Raw genomic sequence first — 15,671 nt, 5'->3', positions numbered from 1 at the left:
AGCGGGTTCTGGCGTCACCTAGGGCAGCTGGCTTAAAAGAAGTAGTTTGCAGTTGACTCAAGCTGTACTCAGAGCTTCCGGAAAAGGCTGCCCTGGTTCTGGTGACTGAGGAGCTGTGGCAACAATGGGGTCTCTCATCACCCCATGTCTGCCTGGCATTTCATCCCTAACCTATGGGCCTCACCTGTTGCTACCCAAATTTTGGACCTTTCATTGTGTCCAATTTCAGATCAAAAGTGCTACGTGGGAAGGAGGGGGTTGGAGGGGTGTGTCTCTCAACCGCCCGTCCTGCAAACTCAGTCTGAGAGCCAGGAGCCAAGCTGGACCCTTTCTGGCACAAAAAGCACGTGAGATTCTGCAGTCAGAAGTGAGTCAATGCCAGCCTGCTCTCCCAAAGCTGCGTTCACTCTGCAGAGCAGACGAGAACTGGGATAATACCATCCCATCCACCTTCTTGTAGCCAGTCATGCCCAGTGGCAGATCAGATGGGTAAGAAAAAGTCCCTATCAGAGTCACTGTTTGGACCAGGCTTGCAAGTTAAGTGCATTCCCACTAATGAGGCTGTCAAAGACTCTGCAAAATCCCGAGCCAAGAGAACCACCCTCTGCACACCTGCCTCAAGTAAAAAAACAGCCGTTTCAGCCAACGCAACATCCCAGGCTACCTGCTCTCACAGGGCAACTCGGAGATTCCAAGAACACGCAGGCCAGCCACTGGTACTCAGGCAAGAGCGCTTGGGAAGGAGCTCACCCCCTTTGGAAATCGTTTTGGTTTTAAAGGCATCTCCTCAATGTCACTGGGGACATTTGCAACAAAGACTCCAGGTGTAACCTGAGTCAGATCTACTGACTCACCTGATCTCTCCCTTACATCCCTTTTCATTGTCTCTTGGCACTGCAGCCACTGGGCAGAAAGACTGGTTCCATCTGTAGTTGTGGGTAAACCCCCTTGTGTCCAACACTCTCCAAACTTACCTAAAGCAAAGCCTTACCCCAAAAGGAAGAGGGACCAGCAACTCCATAGAGCCTACTAGGGACTTGGCTACTGCTCTCCATCTTACATGGGGGATGCTCAGATGCTGAAGTGATAGGCAACCAGTAAGTTCCAGCTGCACATTTAAAATTCTTTCAACAGTGGGGCTGCAAGAGCGCATCAACCAATGGAAGAGAGATCCTTGGCTGGCAGGGCCTTTACCACCATGAGAAAGAGCCCCCAGGCGTGATGCATCTCCCAGGATTTTATCTTATTTAGACTGGAAGAGCACCCAGGAGGGTCAGCTGGGGGCCAGAACCCCCTGCGCTGAGCACTGAATGTACACGCACAGGACGGCCATCCAGCAAACACAGTGTGTTTTACTTTTAAGCAAAGCCCCTTTGGCATGGACTTGGCAGAGGCACAAGCAAACCTGGAGCCACCTGATGGCATTTCCTCCAGGAATTGCTTCTCAAGGCTGGCCTGGCCTTGGGAAGGAACGGTCTGAGCTGGCACGCGTCGCCGGTAACACACCCGCGTCCACACCTCTCAGAGCCGGCGAATGAGGAAATCCAAGGCCAGCCTCTCTGCAGGAGTTTGCGAGCCTGGCCCTTACCATTGTTGCAGTGTCGCACGCAATCTTGAAACACGGCTTGCCACTTGTCCTGCTCCTTCCCGGTCATCACACAGAAGTAGTAGTGGCGGGAGTAGGGGTGCCAAAGGATGAGAGGAAACTGGGTGGGGCACTTGAGGATCGGGGCGCTGCTGGATTTGGAGGCTGTCCCTGGGGGAAGGAGAAGATCATCCTTTAGAGGCATGAGGCTGGGACTGGCCAGGCAGGAGGCCCACATTCTGGTTCCAAACGCGAGGGAAAAAGGTGTTCGACTCGGTGCCACAGAGAGCGGCAGCTCACAAAGCCCAGCCACAGAGTGGCTTCCTACACTGCCCCACTAAGGGGCTCAAGTCAGGCCCATCCCCCCGGGGGCAAGGCAAGGCAGGTCCCCACCGTCATTCAACCCACAGCTGAGACTCAGCTAGCACCGAGCGAGAGCAGCTCTGTCCAACAAAGACCTGCCCAGGCCAGGCTGCATTTTAATCCAAGAGGGAGTATTTCTTCTTGACGCAGTGGTTCCCGCCTCTGCTCACACCATGGGGTACATCCCCATGCTGGGTGCGTGTGCCCTGTCCGCCAGCACGAGAAGCCACAACCCGTGGGGCCGGCACCACGCGTCACTGGGAACATTTGTGTCCTAGGGCTGGCGTGGAGTCAGACCTGGTCATCAGCATCGCAGCAAGGCCTCCGGCCTCGGTGTGTTGGCAGAGCTTCTCCACCCGAGCTCAGATGAACGCACATCAGTGACGTTCCCGACTACTGCCCCGAAGTACACGTGCTCTAGAACTAGCTCTGGAGACCGCCCCCCTACCACCTTCTGTCCAGGCAGGGATCCAGGCTGCCCCTCCTGATCTCAAGAAGCCTCTGAGCAAGCACTGGAATGTGCTGCCTAGAGAGGTGGTGGAATCGCCATCCCTAGAAGTTTTTAAGTCCCGGCTCGACAAAGCCCTGGTCGGGATGACTTAGTTGGGGTTGGTCCTGCTTGAAACAGGGGGCTGGAGTCCACGCCCTCTTGAGGTCCCTTCCAGCCCTATGAGTCTATGAAGGTGGCCCCCCACTGGCAAAGCAGCAGGGCATGAGCAGGGCAGAAGGGGAAGTGCCACTGCAGAGTGTGAGCGGCAGGGCCACAAGGAACAGCCCCAGGAAGCTGGGAGGTGCAGCTGAAGGCCCTTGGTGTGTGCCGCTGGATGGCAGATAACAGTGCAGTGGAGGGCAGAGCATGGGCACCTCTGGGCCCCCCTCAGCCAGCTCATTTCGAGGGCGTAGGGGAGGAGCAGGCGGCATCGCTCTGTTTCCAACCTGCACTGAGAACTTTTGGAAAGCAGCCCCTGAGCCGTTGGAAATGAGCCCTGGTTCCATCTCCTCCAGCCCCAGCCTCACACTGCTGCGCAAACAAGAGGGGGCAGAGGAGATTTGTCCAGAGGGGTTTCTCATTGGCTGAGCGAAATGGTTTCCCAGAAATCAAGCGGTTGGCTCTGGAGAGCGGAGGCTACACAGCGGTGGGAACCTTTTTTGGGCCAGGGCCACTGACTCGCAGAAAGATCAGTCGGGGGCCACATGCAAGTGAGAAAAACCATGTGTGCCCCCCCTCAACCCATCTCTCACGGATGTGTCCCCCAGCTGATCAGCAGAAAAAAGAGAGACGGACACACTCACTGCACTGCTTGCAGGCAACTTGGGGCGCCAGGGCTCCCCTTACCCCGCAACCCCATGTAAGGCGGGGAGAAGGCTCAGGGCTTCCCTTCCAAGGCCAAATTAACTCTTTAGGGGCTTGGTGCCAGTGGATTTCATGGGGCCCCCCTAGGCTCTGGGGGGGGCAGTTGGGGAGTGGGCTGCAGGTGTGGGTTGGGGTTGCACGATCTGGGTGGGAGGAAGGGTGCAGTAAATGGGGGCCTCTACCTCGTGCAGCTGGAGGGGGGAAGAGGGGCACAGATGGCTCCATTATGCCATCCAGAGGGAGGTACAACCCCCACCAGGGTGGAGACCACAAGCAGCACAGGAAACATGGCTTCCCTGCGCTACCATTCCAGCACAGAGCCTGTGGCTTGGATGCCAACCCATGGCTTGCTTCGATCCATCCCATGAGGCTTAGGGCTCCCTCCCCTCAGCAGCAAGGAGTTGGTGTTGATGCTCCAGCCACAAGAGGGAGAAGGTGCCAGCACCAGCTCCCCACCGCTGGTGGGTCGGGGTAGAGCCCCGAGCCTTATGGGCAGGATCAAAGCAAGTGGCAGGCTGCATCTGGCCCGAAGGCCCTAAGCTCCTCATGCCTGCATTACAGGCTTCCTTCTTGCACAGCACAACAGGGCCCTGGAGAAACAATCCCAACTGCACTTTCAAGGAGTGGAGCCCCAGGCCATGCAAAGGAGTATTGATGTTGACATGACCCAGCAAGGGGCACCAGATGTCCTCACTCCTCTCTGTTTCCTTTGGAGCCACCTCTCCAGCTCTCCTGTTCCTCCCAGTGAAGAACACTGAAGCCAGGAGAGCTCAACAGGGGTAAACGGGGACCAAGCTCCCATGTATCCATGCCCACCTCTGACTCCTAGTCCTATAGAAGCTGCAGAGCATGCTGGGAGAGCAGCTGAAGGGACACACACAAAATCCAGCCTGGAATAATGAAAGGGCTGCCAAGCATCCCCTGTTCTAGTCCTCCGGCATCCCAACTCCCTTTGCACCTGAACGAGCCGAGCACTTGGGAAACGAGGTCATCAAAAGGCCCAAGGTGGTCTTACCCGGTAAACTGCTATTGACGAGGTCCAGATACTGGTCCAGGGAGGTGAGGATTTTGTAGCCAGCGCTGTTGAGGGCTACTCGAGGTTGAATCCCTCTGTCATAGGCCTAGGGAGGAAAGAGAATCAGTGGGAGAGTCTCAGAACAGGATCTGTAACAAGCCCATGATGCTGAAACCCCTGTGCCTTGCGCCTCACCCCTGCTCTTGGCAGGGATTGATGCACTAAGGCTTTTCCACACAGATCGCTGAGAGTCTGTGACATTGGTATGCAGGGGTGGGGAAGCTCCTGTGGCTGTGGGATACGCATGGGTGTGAAGGGTAACCAGGTGCCTGCAGCGCTGCTGGAGGATTGCAATGTGGGGGAGGAAGCAGTCTTCTTCCATACTGCACTTCTGTGGGAGAAGGACCAGAGACTGCCTCCTGCTGGGGATGTCCCCAGCTGGCAGGTGGGATGAAGGCCTGAGGTCAGCAGGCTCCATGGCGTTCTACAACATCGGGGCTCTCCCTTCCCCATCGGCAAGGGAGCATCCCAGCGCTCAGTTCAGCCAGGGTACTGGCCCTTCAGCCAGGGCAGCAGCAAAAGGAAGCTGAGAGGAAGTTCTAGAGCTTCCCTTTATTACCTCAGTCCATTCCTCTCCTGGAGACACCAGCCATATTCACAAGGGCCGTGGTCGGAAGCACAGCACGTGCTGGCTAAGTGTCATTCCTGAGCAAGACCTGTTTGAATCACTGTTGCTGAAGACTCCTTGAAAGGAGCAGCACTGCTTTAAGGGGCACATTCCCTGGGATGAACAGGCCTCCTGGACAAAACATTTCCCCACACCCGCAAAGCAGAGCGAGGGAAGGGGCCGAGAAGCAGCCAGGCTCTCACCAGTTTGTTCTCGTACAGCACCAGGCCGTAGTTGTGCGGCACGATGCTGAAACGGTTCCGCCACTTCTTGTTTTCCTCGATGTACTGGAAGAAGTTCCCCGAGATGATGGTGCGATCCTCCAGGGGGACCTGCCCAGAGGGTAGACAGCATGGTGAGCAGAGGGCGAAGGAAAATATCTGGTACTTCAGAGAAACCAAATTCAGGGGCGCTGAACCACACACACTAGCTGAGGATCTGGCCTCAGCCATCTGTGCCCTGTGTAAGCCTGAACCTTGTTTATTAGAGGAAGGGAGGTAGAGGGAAAGTGACTACATAGTCTTACATAGAAGGCCAGTGGCAGAGCTAGGATTAGAACCCAGGTTTCAACTCCTGGCCTGCAGAAACACTCCAAGGCTAAGCGCTGGAAGAGTACAGCGAGTGCTAATGAACACATCCCACATTGGACGTGACTTCCAAATCCTCACACTCATTATATTCCCCTTCCGTCGCCAGAAAAGCACATTCAGCGTAATGATCTGTGTCACAATAGCGCCTAGATCCCAACCCAGATCACATATTATCATGCACAGCACTGTGTGTAATGAAAGACTGTTCCTGTGGTTTGTCTCTACTTACCAGGGGGCCGAAACTTACAAGGTCCATCTTCCAGGGTTCGATATAGCAGGTCTAGTAAGAACCCACTAAACTGAACGCTGAGGGTGTCCCCAGTGGACCCCAGTCACTATGGGGACAGTGAAGAAAATCAGTGTAAGGAACATCGACTCCAGCTACACAATTCACGTAACTGGAGTTCTGTATCCCACATGGATTTTCTCCCTTAGCTTAGATCTGGCCTGTGGGACCCACAAACACCTCACTGCCAGCTGGCAAGGGCGTTGCAGGAAGAACCTGATTCAGGTCCACACGCTCCAGTTCACAAAGGACATCATGTGAGGGTTTATATGAAAGTCAGGGTCATTGTGCAGAACATCAGTGTAAGGTACAACTTGCGTGGTACAGCTCAGGATCAGCACTTTGGTTAGTATCACAGCACTGAGATATAGTGAAAGCCAGAAGGTTATTGTCAAAGACTGAAGCATCAGCAGACAAAAGAGTAAGGGCGTTGGAAACAAACATCTCTATATAAAACAAAATCTTAACATGCTTTCTAGAAGCTAAACTTTACTAATAAGCCTTTCTAGACTAGAGAGCGATTTTTCACCCTAAGCTCGCTGCAGCATCTTCAACCAAGCCGACTGAGATCCTGTTTTCATGCATCAAAATGCACTGCCCATTTACTTCCTGAGTGTAGGATGAGGGGTGTTGTCCTTGTCGTCTACTCCTAGCCCTAAAGCTCATTGCTTGTAATCAGGATAACACCCTGTAGCTTGTTTTGCCTCTCTGCTCCTTCCTTGTTGACTTCAATAACTTCATATATCCATAACAAGGAGTCCTGTGGCACTTTGAAGATGAACATTAATTTGGGGATAAGCTTTTGTGGGTGAGACCCACTTCGTCAGACCCGTGATAGCTTACGCCCACATAAATCTTAGTCTTTAAGGTGCCCCAGGACTCCTCGTTGGTTTTGCAGATGAACCCGACCACCCCTCTGAGATTCATATATAAATGGACATCCACTGTCGTAGTTCACAGTGTTTAATTTACAGCTGACAGAGAAACAAGTGACTAAAGCTCTGGAAACCGGTCTCTCCAGCTCTCCTGTGATAAGAATCTAAGAGCATACTTACACTATATACACTTGCACAGGATCTCTATATACATATCACAGCGAAATCAACAATCATCGTGGCCCTGACTTTCATATAAACCCTCACATGATGTCCTTTGTGAACTGGAGAGTGGGGACCTGAATCAGGCTCTTCCTGCAACGCCCTTGCCAGTTGGCAGTGAGGGGCTTGTGGGTCCAGATCTAAGCTAAGGGAGAAAATCCATGTAGGATACAGAACTCCAGCTATGTGAACTGTGTAGCTGGAGTCGACGTACCTTATGCTGACTTTCTGCACTGTCCCCATCGTGACTGGGGTCCACTGGGGACACCCTCAGCGTTCAGTTTAGTGATGGAGGATGGGTCCATCAGTGGCTATAAGCCAGGATGGGCAGGACTGGTGTCCCTGGCCTCTGTTTGTTAGAAACTAGAAATGGGTGACAGGAGAGGGCTCACTCAGTGACTACCTGTTCTGTTCACTCCCTATGGGGCACCTGGCATTGGCCACTGTCAGCAGACAGGACACTGGGCTAGATGGACCTTTGGTCTGACCCAGTATGGCCATTCTTATGTTATGGGGTACACCTCTTGCAGTCCTAGTGACACATGGGGAAGCACAACAGCTGTGAGGATGCAGTGGCTGATATGGTTTTGCAGTTGGGTTGCTCACACCTGGACAAGGCTAACTCAGCTGCTCATTACCCAGGCTAACCCTACAGTGAGGGCACAGCTTTAGGTCTGCCTGTACAGCAATATAAGCCTAGGGCTAGCAAAAACTGACCTAGCAGCCCCTGGAGTTTGTTAACCTAGATCAGTGTTTCCCAAAGCGTGGTACACATACCACTAGTGGTACTCAAAAGGACTTCAAGGAGCACACAGAAGAAAATAAAAGACAAAGTCTGGAGCTAAGCACTGGGACACCACTGGGAGAGGGGATAGGCCCATCTGGCCGAAGTCCTGAAAGTGGGATGTGAATGTTTTAAGTCTGGGAAATGCTGACACTCTATGACCCCAGGTTAGAATCATTGAAGAGTAGGACTGGAAGGGACCTCGAGAGGCCATCGAGTCCAGCCCCCTGCCCTCATGGCAGGACCAAGCACTTTCTAGACCATCCCTGAAAGCCATCTATCTAACCTCTTCTTAAATAGCTCCAGTGATGGAGACTCTACCACCTCCCTTGGCAATTCATTCCAGTGTTTGATCACCCTGACAGTTAGGAACTAACCAGCGCAGAGTAGAGCGGGAGAATGATTTCTCGTGTCTTGTTCACAACACACCTGTTAATGCATCCTAGAATCATGTTTGCTTTTTTGCAACAGCATCACACTGTTGACTCATATTTAGCTTGTGGTCCACTATAACCCCCAGATCCCTTTCTGCTGTACTCATTCCTAGGCAGTCCTTTCGCATTCTGTATGTGTGACACTGATTGTTCCTTCCTAAGTGGAGCACTTTGCATTTGTCCTTATTAAACGTCATCCTGTTTACCTCAGCCCATTTCTCCAGTTTATCCAGATCCTTTTGAATTATGACCCTGTCCTCCAAAGAAGTTGCAACCCCTCCCAGCTTGGTATCATCTGCAAACTTAATAAGTGTACTTTCTATGTCAATATCTAAATCGTTAATGAAGATATTGAACAGAACCAGTCCTAAAACAGACCCCCGCGGAACCCCACTAGTTATACTTTTCCAGCCGGATTGAAAACCATTAATAACTACTCTCTGGGTACGGTTATCCAGCCAGTTGTTCACCCACCTTATAGTAGCCCCATCTAAGTTGTATTTGCGTAGTTTATTGATAAGTATATTATGTGAGACTGTGTCAAATGCCTTACTGAAGTCTAGGTATACCACATCCACCGCTTCTCCCTTACCCACAAGGCTCATTATTCTATCAAAGAAAGCTATTAGATTGGTTTGACATGATCTGTTTTTAACAAAACCATGCTGGCTGTTCCCTATCACCTTACCACCTTCCAATTGCTTGCAGATGATTTCTTTACTTACCTGCTCCATTATCTTTCCTGGCACAGAAGTTAAGCTGACTGGCCTGTAGTTTCCCGGGTTACTCTTGTTCCCCTTTTTATAAATGGGTACTATATTTGCCCTTTTCCAGTCTTCTGGAATCTCTCCCGTCTCCCATGATTTTCCAAAAATGATTGCTAAAGGCTCAGATACCTCTTCTATCAGCTCCTTGAGGATTCTAGGATGCATTTCATCAGGCCCTGGTGATTTGCAGACATCTAATTTTTCTAAGTAAATTTTAATTTGTTCTTTTCTTATTTCAACTTCTAAATCTACCCCTTTTTCACTAGCATTCTCTACGTCAGGCATTCCTTCAGATTTCTCAGTGAAGACTGAAACAATGAAATCATTAAACATCTCTGCCATTTCCAAATTCCCTGTTACTGTTTCTCCCTCCTCACTGACCAATGGCCCTACCCTCTCCTTGGTCTTCCTCTTGTTACCAATGTATTTGTAAAAAGCCTTCTTGTTTCCCTTTACACTTGTAGCTAGTTTGAGCTCATTTTGTGCCTTAGCCTTTCTAATCTTGCTCCTGCATGCTCGTGTTGTTTGCCTATATTCGTCCTTTGTAATTTGTCCTAGTTTCCATTTCTTATACGATTCCTTTTTTATTTTGAGATCATGCAAGATCTCCTGGTTAAGCCAAGGCAGTCTTTTGCCATGTTTTCTATCTTTCCTACAGTGGGATAGCTTGCTTTTGGGCCCTTAATAATGTCCCTTTGAAAAACTGCCAACTCTCCTCAGCCGTCTTTCCCCTCAGTTTAGCTTTCAATGGGACCTTACCTTGAGTTTGCTCCAAACTCAGGCTGAGACCCAAGAAGCTGTACCGCTCTAAACCTGCTGGAAGGCCCCGCATTGACGCCAGAAAGACGGCAAACTCAGAGAAAGCTGTAAAGTTCAGAGAGACCCTCCAGGAACATCTGCGCAGCGGCCCTTGGGGCGTCGATGCGACATCCAAATGGCAACATCTGAGGGATACAGTTTACAACACGGCCTTGTCGGTGTTTGGAAGAAGAGCTAGAAACACGAACGACTGGTTCGAAGCTAACTCTGATGAGATGATTCCAGTCATTGAAAAGAAGCGCGCTGCACTCCTGGAGTACAAACGCTCACCGAGCCAGAGTACCCAGCAAGCACTTAGAGAGGCCAGAAGAACAGTAGAGCAGACAGCCAGGCGCTGTGCCAACAACCACTGGCTCCAGCTATGCAGCAGCATCCAGACCTGTGCCGACTTTGGTAATCTCAGAGGAATGTATGAGGGTATGAAGAAAGCATTAGGACCCACCCAGAACAAGATGGCACCTCTGAAATCCAAATCTGGTGAAGTCATCACTGACAAAGCCAAACAGATGGAGCGCTGGGTTGAGCACTACTCCGAGCTGTACTCATGTGAGAATGTTGTGGTCGACGCAGCCCTCGATGCCGTCGAGCTCCTACCAGTAATGGATGAACTGGATCAAGAACCGACTGTGGATGAACTGGAGAGAGCCATCGACAGCATTGCAGCAGGAAAGGCCCCTGGTCAGGATGGTATACCACCAGAGGTAATCAAATGTGCCACGGACACACTCCTGGAACCCCTGCATGAGCTGCTGTGCCTGTGCTGGAAAGAGGGTGAGGTTCCACAGGATATGTGTGACGCTAACATTGTAACGTTGTATAAGAACAAAGGAGACAAAAGCGACTGCAACAACTACCATGGAATCTCCCTCCTAAGCGTCACTGGTAAACTGTTCGCTCGCGTCATCCTTGGCAGACTCCAGAAGATTGCTGAGAGGGTGTACCCCGAATCGCAGTGCGGATTCCACGCAGAGAGGTCTACTGTTGACATGGTCTTCTCTCTAAGGCAGCTGCAGGAGAAGTGCAGGGAGCAGAGAAAGCCACTCTACATAGCCTTCATCGACTTGACCAAGGCTTTTGACTTGGTCAGCAGGGATGGTCTGTTCAAGCTGCTCCACAAGATAGGCTGTCCTCCACGGTTACTCAAGATGATCCAGTCATTCCACGAAGACATGAGAGGAACCATTCAATATGACGGCGCATTATCGGATGCTTTCAGAATCAGGAGCGGCATCAAACAAGGATGTGTGCTTGCTCCAACATTGTTTGGGATCTTCTTCGCACTCCTGCTGAAGCATGCCTTTGGATCTTCAACAGAGGGCATCTTGCTGCACACAAGATCTGATGGGAAACTGTTTAACCTTGCAAGGCTGAAAGCTAAGACTAAGGTGCGAGAAGTCCTCATCAGAGACATGCTGTTCGCAGATGATGATGCTGTAGTGTCTCACACAGAAGACCAGCTTCAAAAACTGCTGGATCGGTTCTCCAAAGCGTGCAAGGACTTTGGGCTTACCATCAGCCTAAAGAAGACGAATGTACTCGGTCAAGATGTTGCTGAATCCCCATCAATCAGCACTGACAACTATACGTTAGAGGTTGTGCACGAGTTCGTTTACCTTGGGTCCACCATCACTGACACCCTGTCGTCGGACACTGAGCTAAATAGGAGGATTGGAAAAGCGGCCACAACTCTGTCCAGACTCAGCAAGAGAGTGTGGAATAACAACAAGCTGTACACTCACACCAAAATGCAAGTCTACAGAGCCTGCATCCTCAGCACCCTCCTTTATGGCAGCGAGACTTGGACCCTGTGTGCCTGCCAGGAAAAGAGGCTGAACGTCTTCCACTTACGCTGCCTCAGGCGCATCCTTGGAATATCATGGAAGGACAGAGTTACCAACACAGCCGTCCTCGAGCAAGCTGGAATCCCAACCATGCACACCCTCCTCAGGCAGTGTCGGCTCCCCTGGCTTGGCCACGTCCACAGGATGAACGATGGAAGGATTCCAAAAGACATCCTGTATGGTGAGCTAGCCTCTGGCAAAAGACCCCCCGGACGCCCCCAGTTGCGTTACAAAGATGTCTGCAAGAGAGACCTCAGAGAGGTAGACATCGAGCTGGACAACTGGGAAGAACTAGCAGACGACCGCAGAAGATGGAGGCAGAGGTTACACAAGGGCCTTCAGAAGGGCGAGTTGAATATCAGACAGCTAGCAGAGGAGAAGTGAGTGCACAGAAAGCACAATAAGGACTTGCCAGACACCCACTACATCTGCAAGAGATGCAGCAAGGACTGTCACTCTCGTGTGGGTCTTTATAGTCACAATAGACGCTATAAATGAAGTCTTCAATTGAAACTTTTAAGGGCACGATCCATAGTCTATGCAGACTGAAGGATGCCTACTACTACTACTGGGACCTTACCTACCAGCTGTCTGAGTTTACCAAAATCTACCTTCCTGAAATCCATTATCTCTATTGTACTGTTTTCCCTTCTACCCTTCCTTAGAATTGTGAACTCTATGATTTCATGATCACTTTCACCCAAGCTTCCTTCCACTTTCAAATTCTCAATAATTTCCTCCCTATTTGTTAGAATTAAATCTAGAGCAGCTTCCCCCCGGTAGCTTTTTCAACCTTTTGGAATAAAAAGTTGTCTGCAATGCAATCCAAGAATTTATTGGACAGTCTGTCCTCTGCTGTATTAGTTTCCCAACATATACCTGGATGGTTGAAGTCCCCCATTACCACCAAATTCTGGGCCCTGGATGATTTTGTTAGCTGTTTAAAGAAAGCCTCATCCACCTCTTCCACCTGGCTAGGGGGCCTGTAGTAGACTCCTCGTAGGACCTCATCCTTGTTTTTTACTCCTCTGAGTCTAACCCAGAGACTTGCAACCCATCCATCTCCTATGTCCATCTCCACCTCTGTCCAAGTGTGTACATTTTTAATATACAAGGCAACACCTCCTCCTTTCTTTCCCTGTCTGTCCTTCCTAAGCAGGCTGTACCCTTCAATACCAACATTCCAATCATGAGTATTATCCCACCAAGTTTCTGTGATGCCAACGATATCATAGTTGTATTCATTTATTAGTACTTCCAATTCTTCTTGTTTATTTCCCATACTTCTTGCATTTGTATATAGGCATCTCAGACATTGATTTGGTCTTGCCTCCCAGTTTTGCCCTGGCCCTCTTTTTACTCTCCCAGTGTAGCCCATACTCTCTCCCATTTCAAGTTCATCTCCCAGGTATCCATGCTCTCCACTCACCTGCAGGCTTTGTTCCCCTGCCCCCGTTGAACCTAGTTTAAAGCCCTCCTTTAAAGGTTAGGAAGTGCTGAACCCTGGGTCTCAACCCACACTGTAATATACAGGCCAAAGTCCAATCATCCATATCCTGGACTTATTAGCACCCTCCCAAAATGTGGCCGCTCTGTCCTTTAGTTCATGGTACAGCATGGGAAAGCCTGACTGTGTAGAGGACAAAAAGTTGGCCTGCATGATGGTGGGATATTTCTGGCAGGCTCACAGAGCACAAGTCTGGTGGGGCTTCACTCAGGCTTAGACTCTCATGCAGTCCAAGCTCTGAGTTAAGGCAACGTGTGTGTAGCTAGAAGCAGGAGGGCAGGGTAGACATGAGCCTCATTTAAAACTCTGGGCTTACACGCAGCGTAGGCATAACCTCTGCGACTTGTCCACAGTCCATAACTGAATCAAGGTCTCCAGAGTCCCAAGCTAGCAGCACTAGTCACCAGGCAGATGCAGAGGATATTAAAAAGAAATACCAACTTGAATGGTACCACTGCTAACCGCAACCCCTTTAAATATAGCCACAAAGTACCACATCTGAAATAATTTTAAGAGAAACTTTAAAATTTTCTTGTAGGTACGTCTCACGCCACTGGGAACAAACAGGGGAAACCAACTGGCACAATATATAGGGCAAAACCAGACCAGCATTCACAAAGACGCTTTCCTCTCCTCTTTCAGTTCTAGTTTTCTGGGGGTTGCCTCTACCAAACACTAGGTATAAAATTTCAGATATAGGCGTAACTGTTAACTTGCCAACGTCCCTTAAAGAGACTTGCCTGTGGTCACACAGCTAGACTGAGGCAAAGCCATGAAAAGAACCCAGTTGTCCTGCTTCTCTCTCCCCTGCTTTATCTGCAAGATTGCTTCAGTAATCAGCCAGGGTTTTATCGGAATAGTAAACAGACTGACTAATGCAATTAAACATGCATTACACGGTTCTGCCTCTTTCCCAAGGTACTGGGAAGAAAAGGGCAGTTAGAAAATCAAGTTAAAGGAGATGATGAATTCAAACAGGTGGGTAGGGAGAGCCATTATAAAAGTTAATGGCCAGCTAAGCACAAGGCCTCAGGCAAACAAGTGGGTTCCAGAAGGGGACAAGGATTAAAAGCCCAATGGTGGCGGTGAGGAGGGGAAGGACAAGGAAGCCAAGGCCTGGTCCATGGACTTGTAGCAGGAAACTCAGCAGGAACTGCCCACTGTCTGCACATGCCCTCGAGAGGAACCTCACACCCCACGCAGGAGTTGGGAAGAGACGCTCTGAGGGGGGCCGGTAATCAGGAGTCGGGTTGTATCTTTAGCAGGACGGCTTGTCAGCCTGTGCTCCGAGCACGCCGCCAGGCCTGCCAATGTGGGGGGGGGCCCTTTTAGTGCTGTGCCGCTGCTCTGAGGGAGTGTGGGGGGCAGGTCTGACCACCCTAAGCTCAGGTAGGGAGCTGGGTCCCCTTCCCACCTTTCTCTTGAGTCTGGAGCAACTGTCAGCACCACTGTCCACTGCAGGATAAAGCCCCTCCAAGGATAGCCTTGCACTCCAGGGGCATGGCACGAACCAGCCGCACTTGGGTTTTAAAGAGACGCCCCCACGTGTTAAGTCACACCCCGAGCAGGCTGAGGCCAGCCCCTGCCAGAGGCAAGCGTGCAGACAAGCCCATTGGCGCTGAGGCCGACGTACCAGATCCCCTGTAGAAGGCAGCTGGGTTTCAGTGCCAGCCCACGAGGAAGGGAAGCCCAGGCAGGCCTCGGGGGAGAAGCAGAGGCTTGCGTCCCTTCTAACTTCTCCCGCCCCTGAGAGGAATGAATGTTATTAGGTGCAGCGGTGTGAAGGTGCTGGGCAACCCAGAGATCACGTGCAATATGTCGCCTCCAGACCGGCGCATGCAATGAAATTTGTGAGGTGGAAGGGGGGCCAAAGGGTTCTGAGGGTGGGAGGGAGCTCAGGCTGAGGCAGAGGGTTGGGGTGCAGCACTGCGAGTAGGCTGGGGGTGCAGGCTTGGGGGCGGGGCAGGGGATGAGGGGCTCACAGCTGGACGGGGGGTTGGGGTACAAGGCTGTGAGTGGGGCTGGGGGTGCAGGCTTGGGGGCAGGGCTGGGTCTGAGTGTTGGAGCTGAGGTTGGGGTGCAGGGCTCTAAGAATGAGGGGTTTGGGGAGAAGGTGCCAGGCTGGGGCCACGGGATTGAGAACACAGGATTCAAGAGGGGCTGTGGGTTGAGGCAGGGGGTTGGGGTGTAGCAGGAGGTGAGGGCTCCGGGTGAGCCCAGGGATGAGGGGTTTGGGATGCAGGAAGGGGGTCCCAGGTGTGTGGAAGGGCTCAGGCCTGGGGTGCAGGAAGAGGTACAGGCTTAGGACCGGGGGTGTGGTTTTGGAGTGGGCCCAGGGACAAGGGGCTTGGGGTGCAGGGGTGGGGTCTTGGTGGGGCAGGGAGTTGGAGCTCAGGTTTAGCTGGGCAGACCCTGGGCAGTGGCGCTACGGCGGCTGCCTGGTGCCTGTCTGTGCTGAGGCACCTCACTGTGCCTTGGAAGCAGCCATCCGGTCCAGCTCTTGAGGGGAGAGGAATGAGACTCCCGTCCCCTCACCCGGGAGCCGGCCAGCCCAGCAGGTCC

The 15,671-nt window shown here is 51.6% G+C and overlaps 1 protein-coding gene across 1 annotated transcript in view; it reads right to left on the bottom strand.

Moving 5' to 3' along the window:
• NIBAN2 (niban apoptosis regulator 2) overlaps positions 1 to 15,671 on the bottom strand; it is a 99,653-nt gene that overhangs the window by 23,324 nt on the left and 60,658 nt on the right. The window contains exons 3-5 of the mRNA XM_075015371.1: positions 5,188 to 5,316; positions 4,318 to 4,423; positions 1,589 to 1,756 (exon numbers count right to left, since the gene is read on the bottom strand). Of these exons, the coding sequence (XP_074871472.1) occupies positions 1,589 to 1,756; positions 4,318 to 4,423; positions 5,188 to 5,316 (403 nt within the window). The remainder of the gene's footprint in view (positions 1 to 1,588; positions 1,757 to 4,317; positions 4,424 to 5,187; positions 5,317 to 15,671) is intronic.

The sequence above is a fragment of the Carettochelys insculpta genome, chromosome 21, assembly GCF_033958435.1.
Source record: "Carettochelys insculpta isolate YL-2023 chromosome 21, ASM3395843v1, whole genome shotgun sequence".
NCBI lineage: Eukaryota > Metazoa > Chordata > Testudines > Carettochelyidae > Carettochelys > Carettochelys insculpta.
Note: the sequence above shows the minus strand (reverse complement) of the source record. Positions and strands in the feature narration are given on the sequence as shown.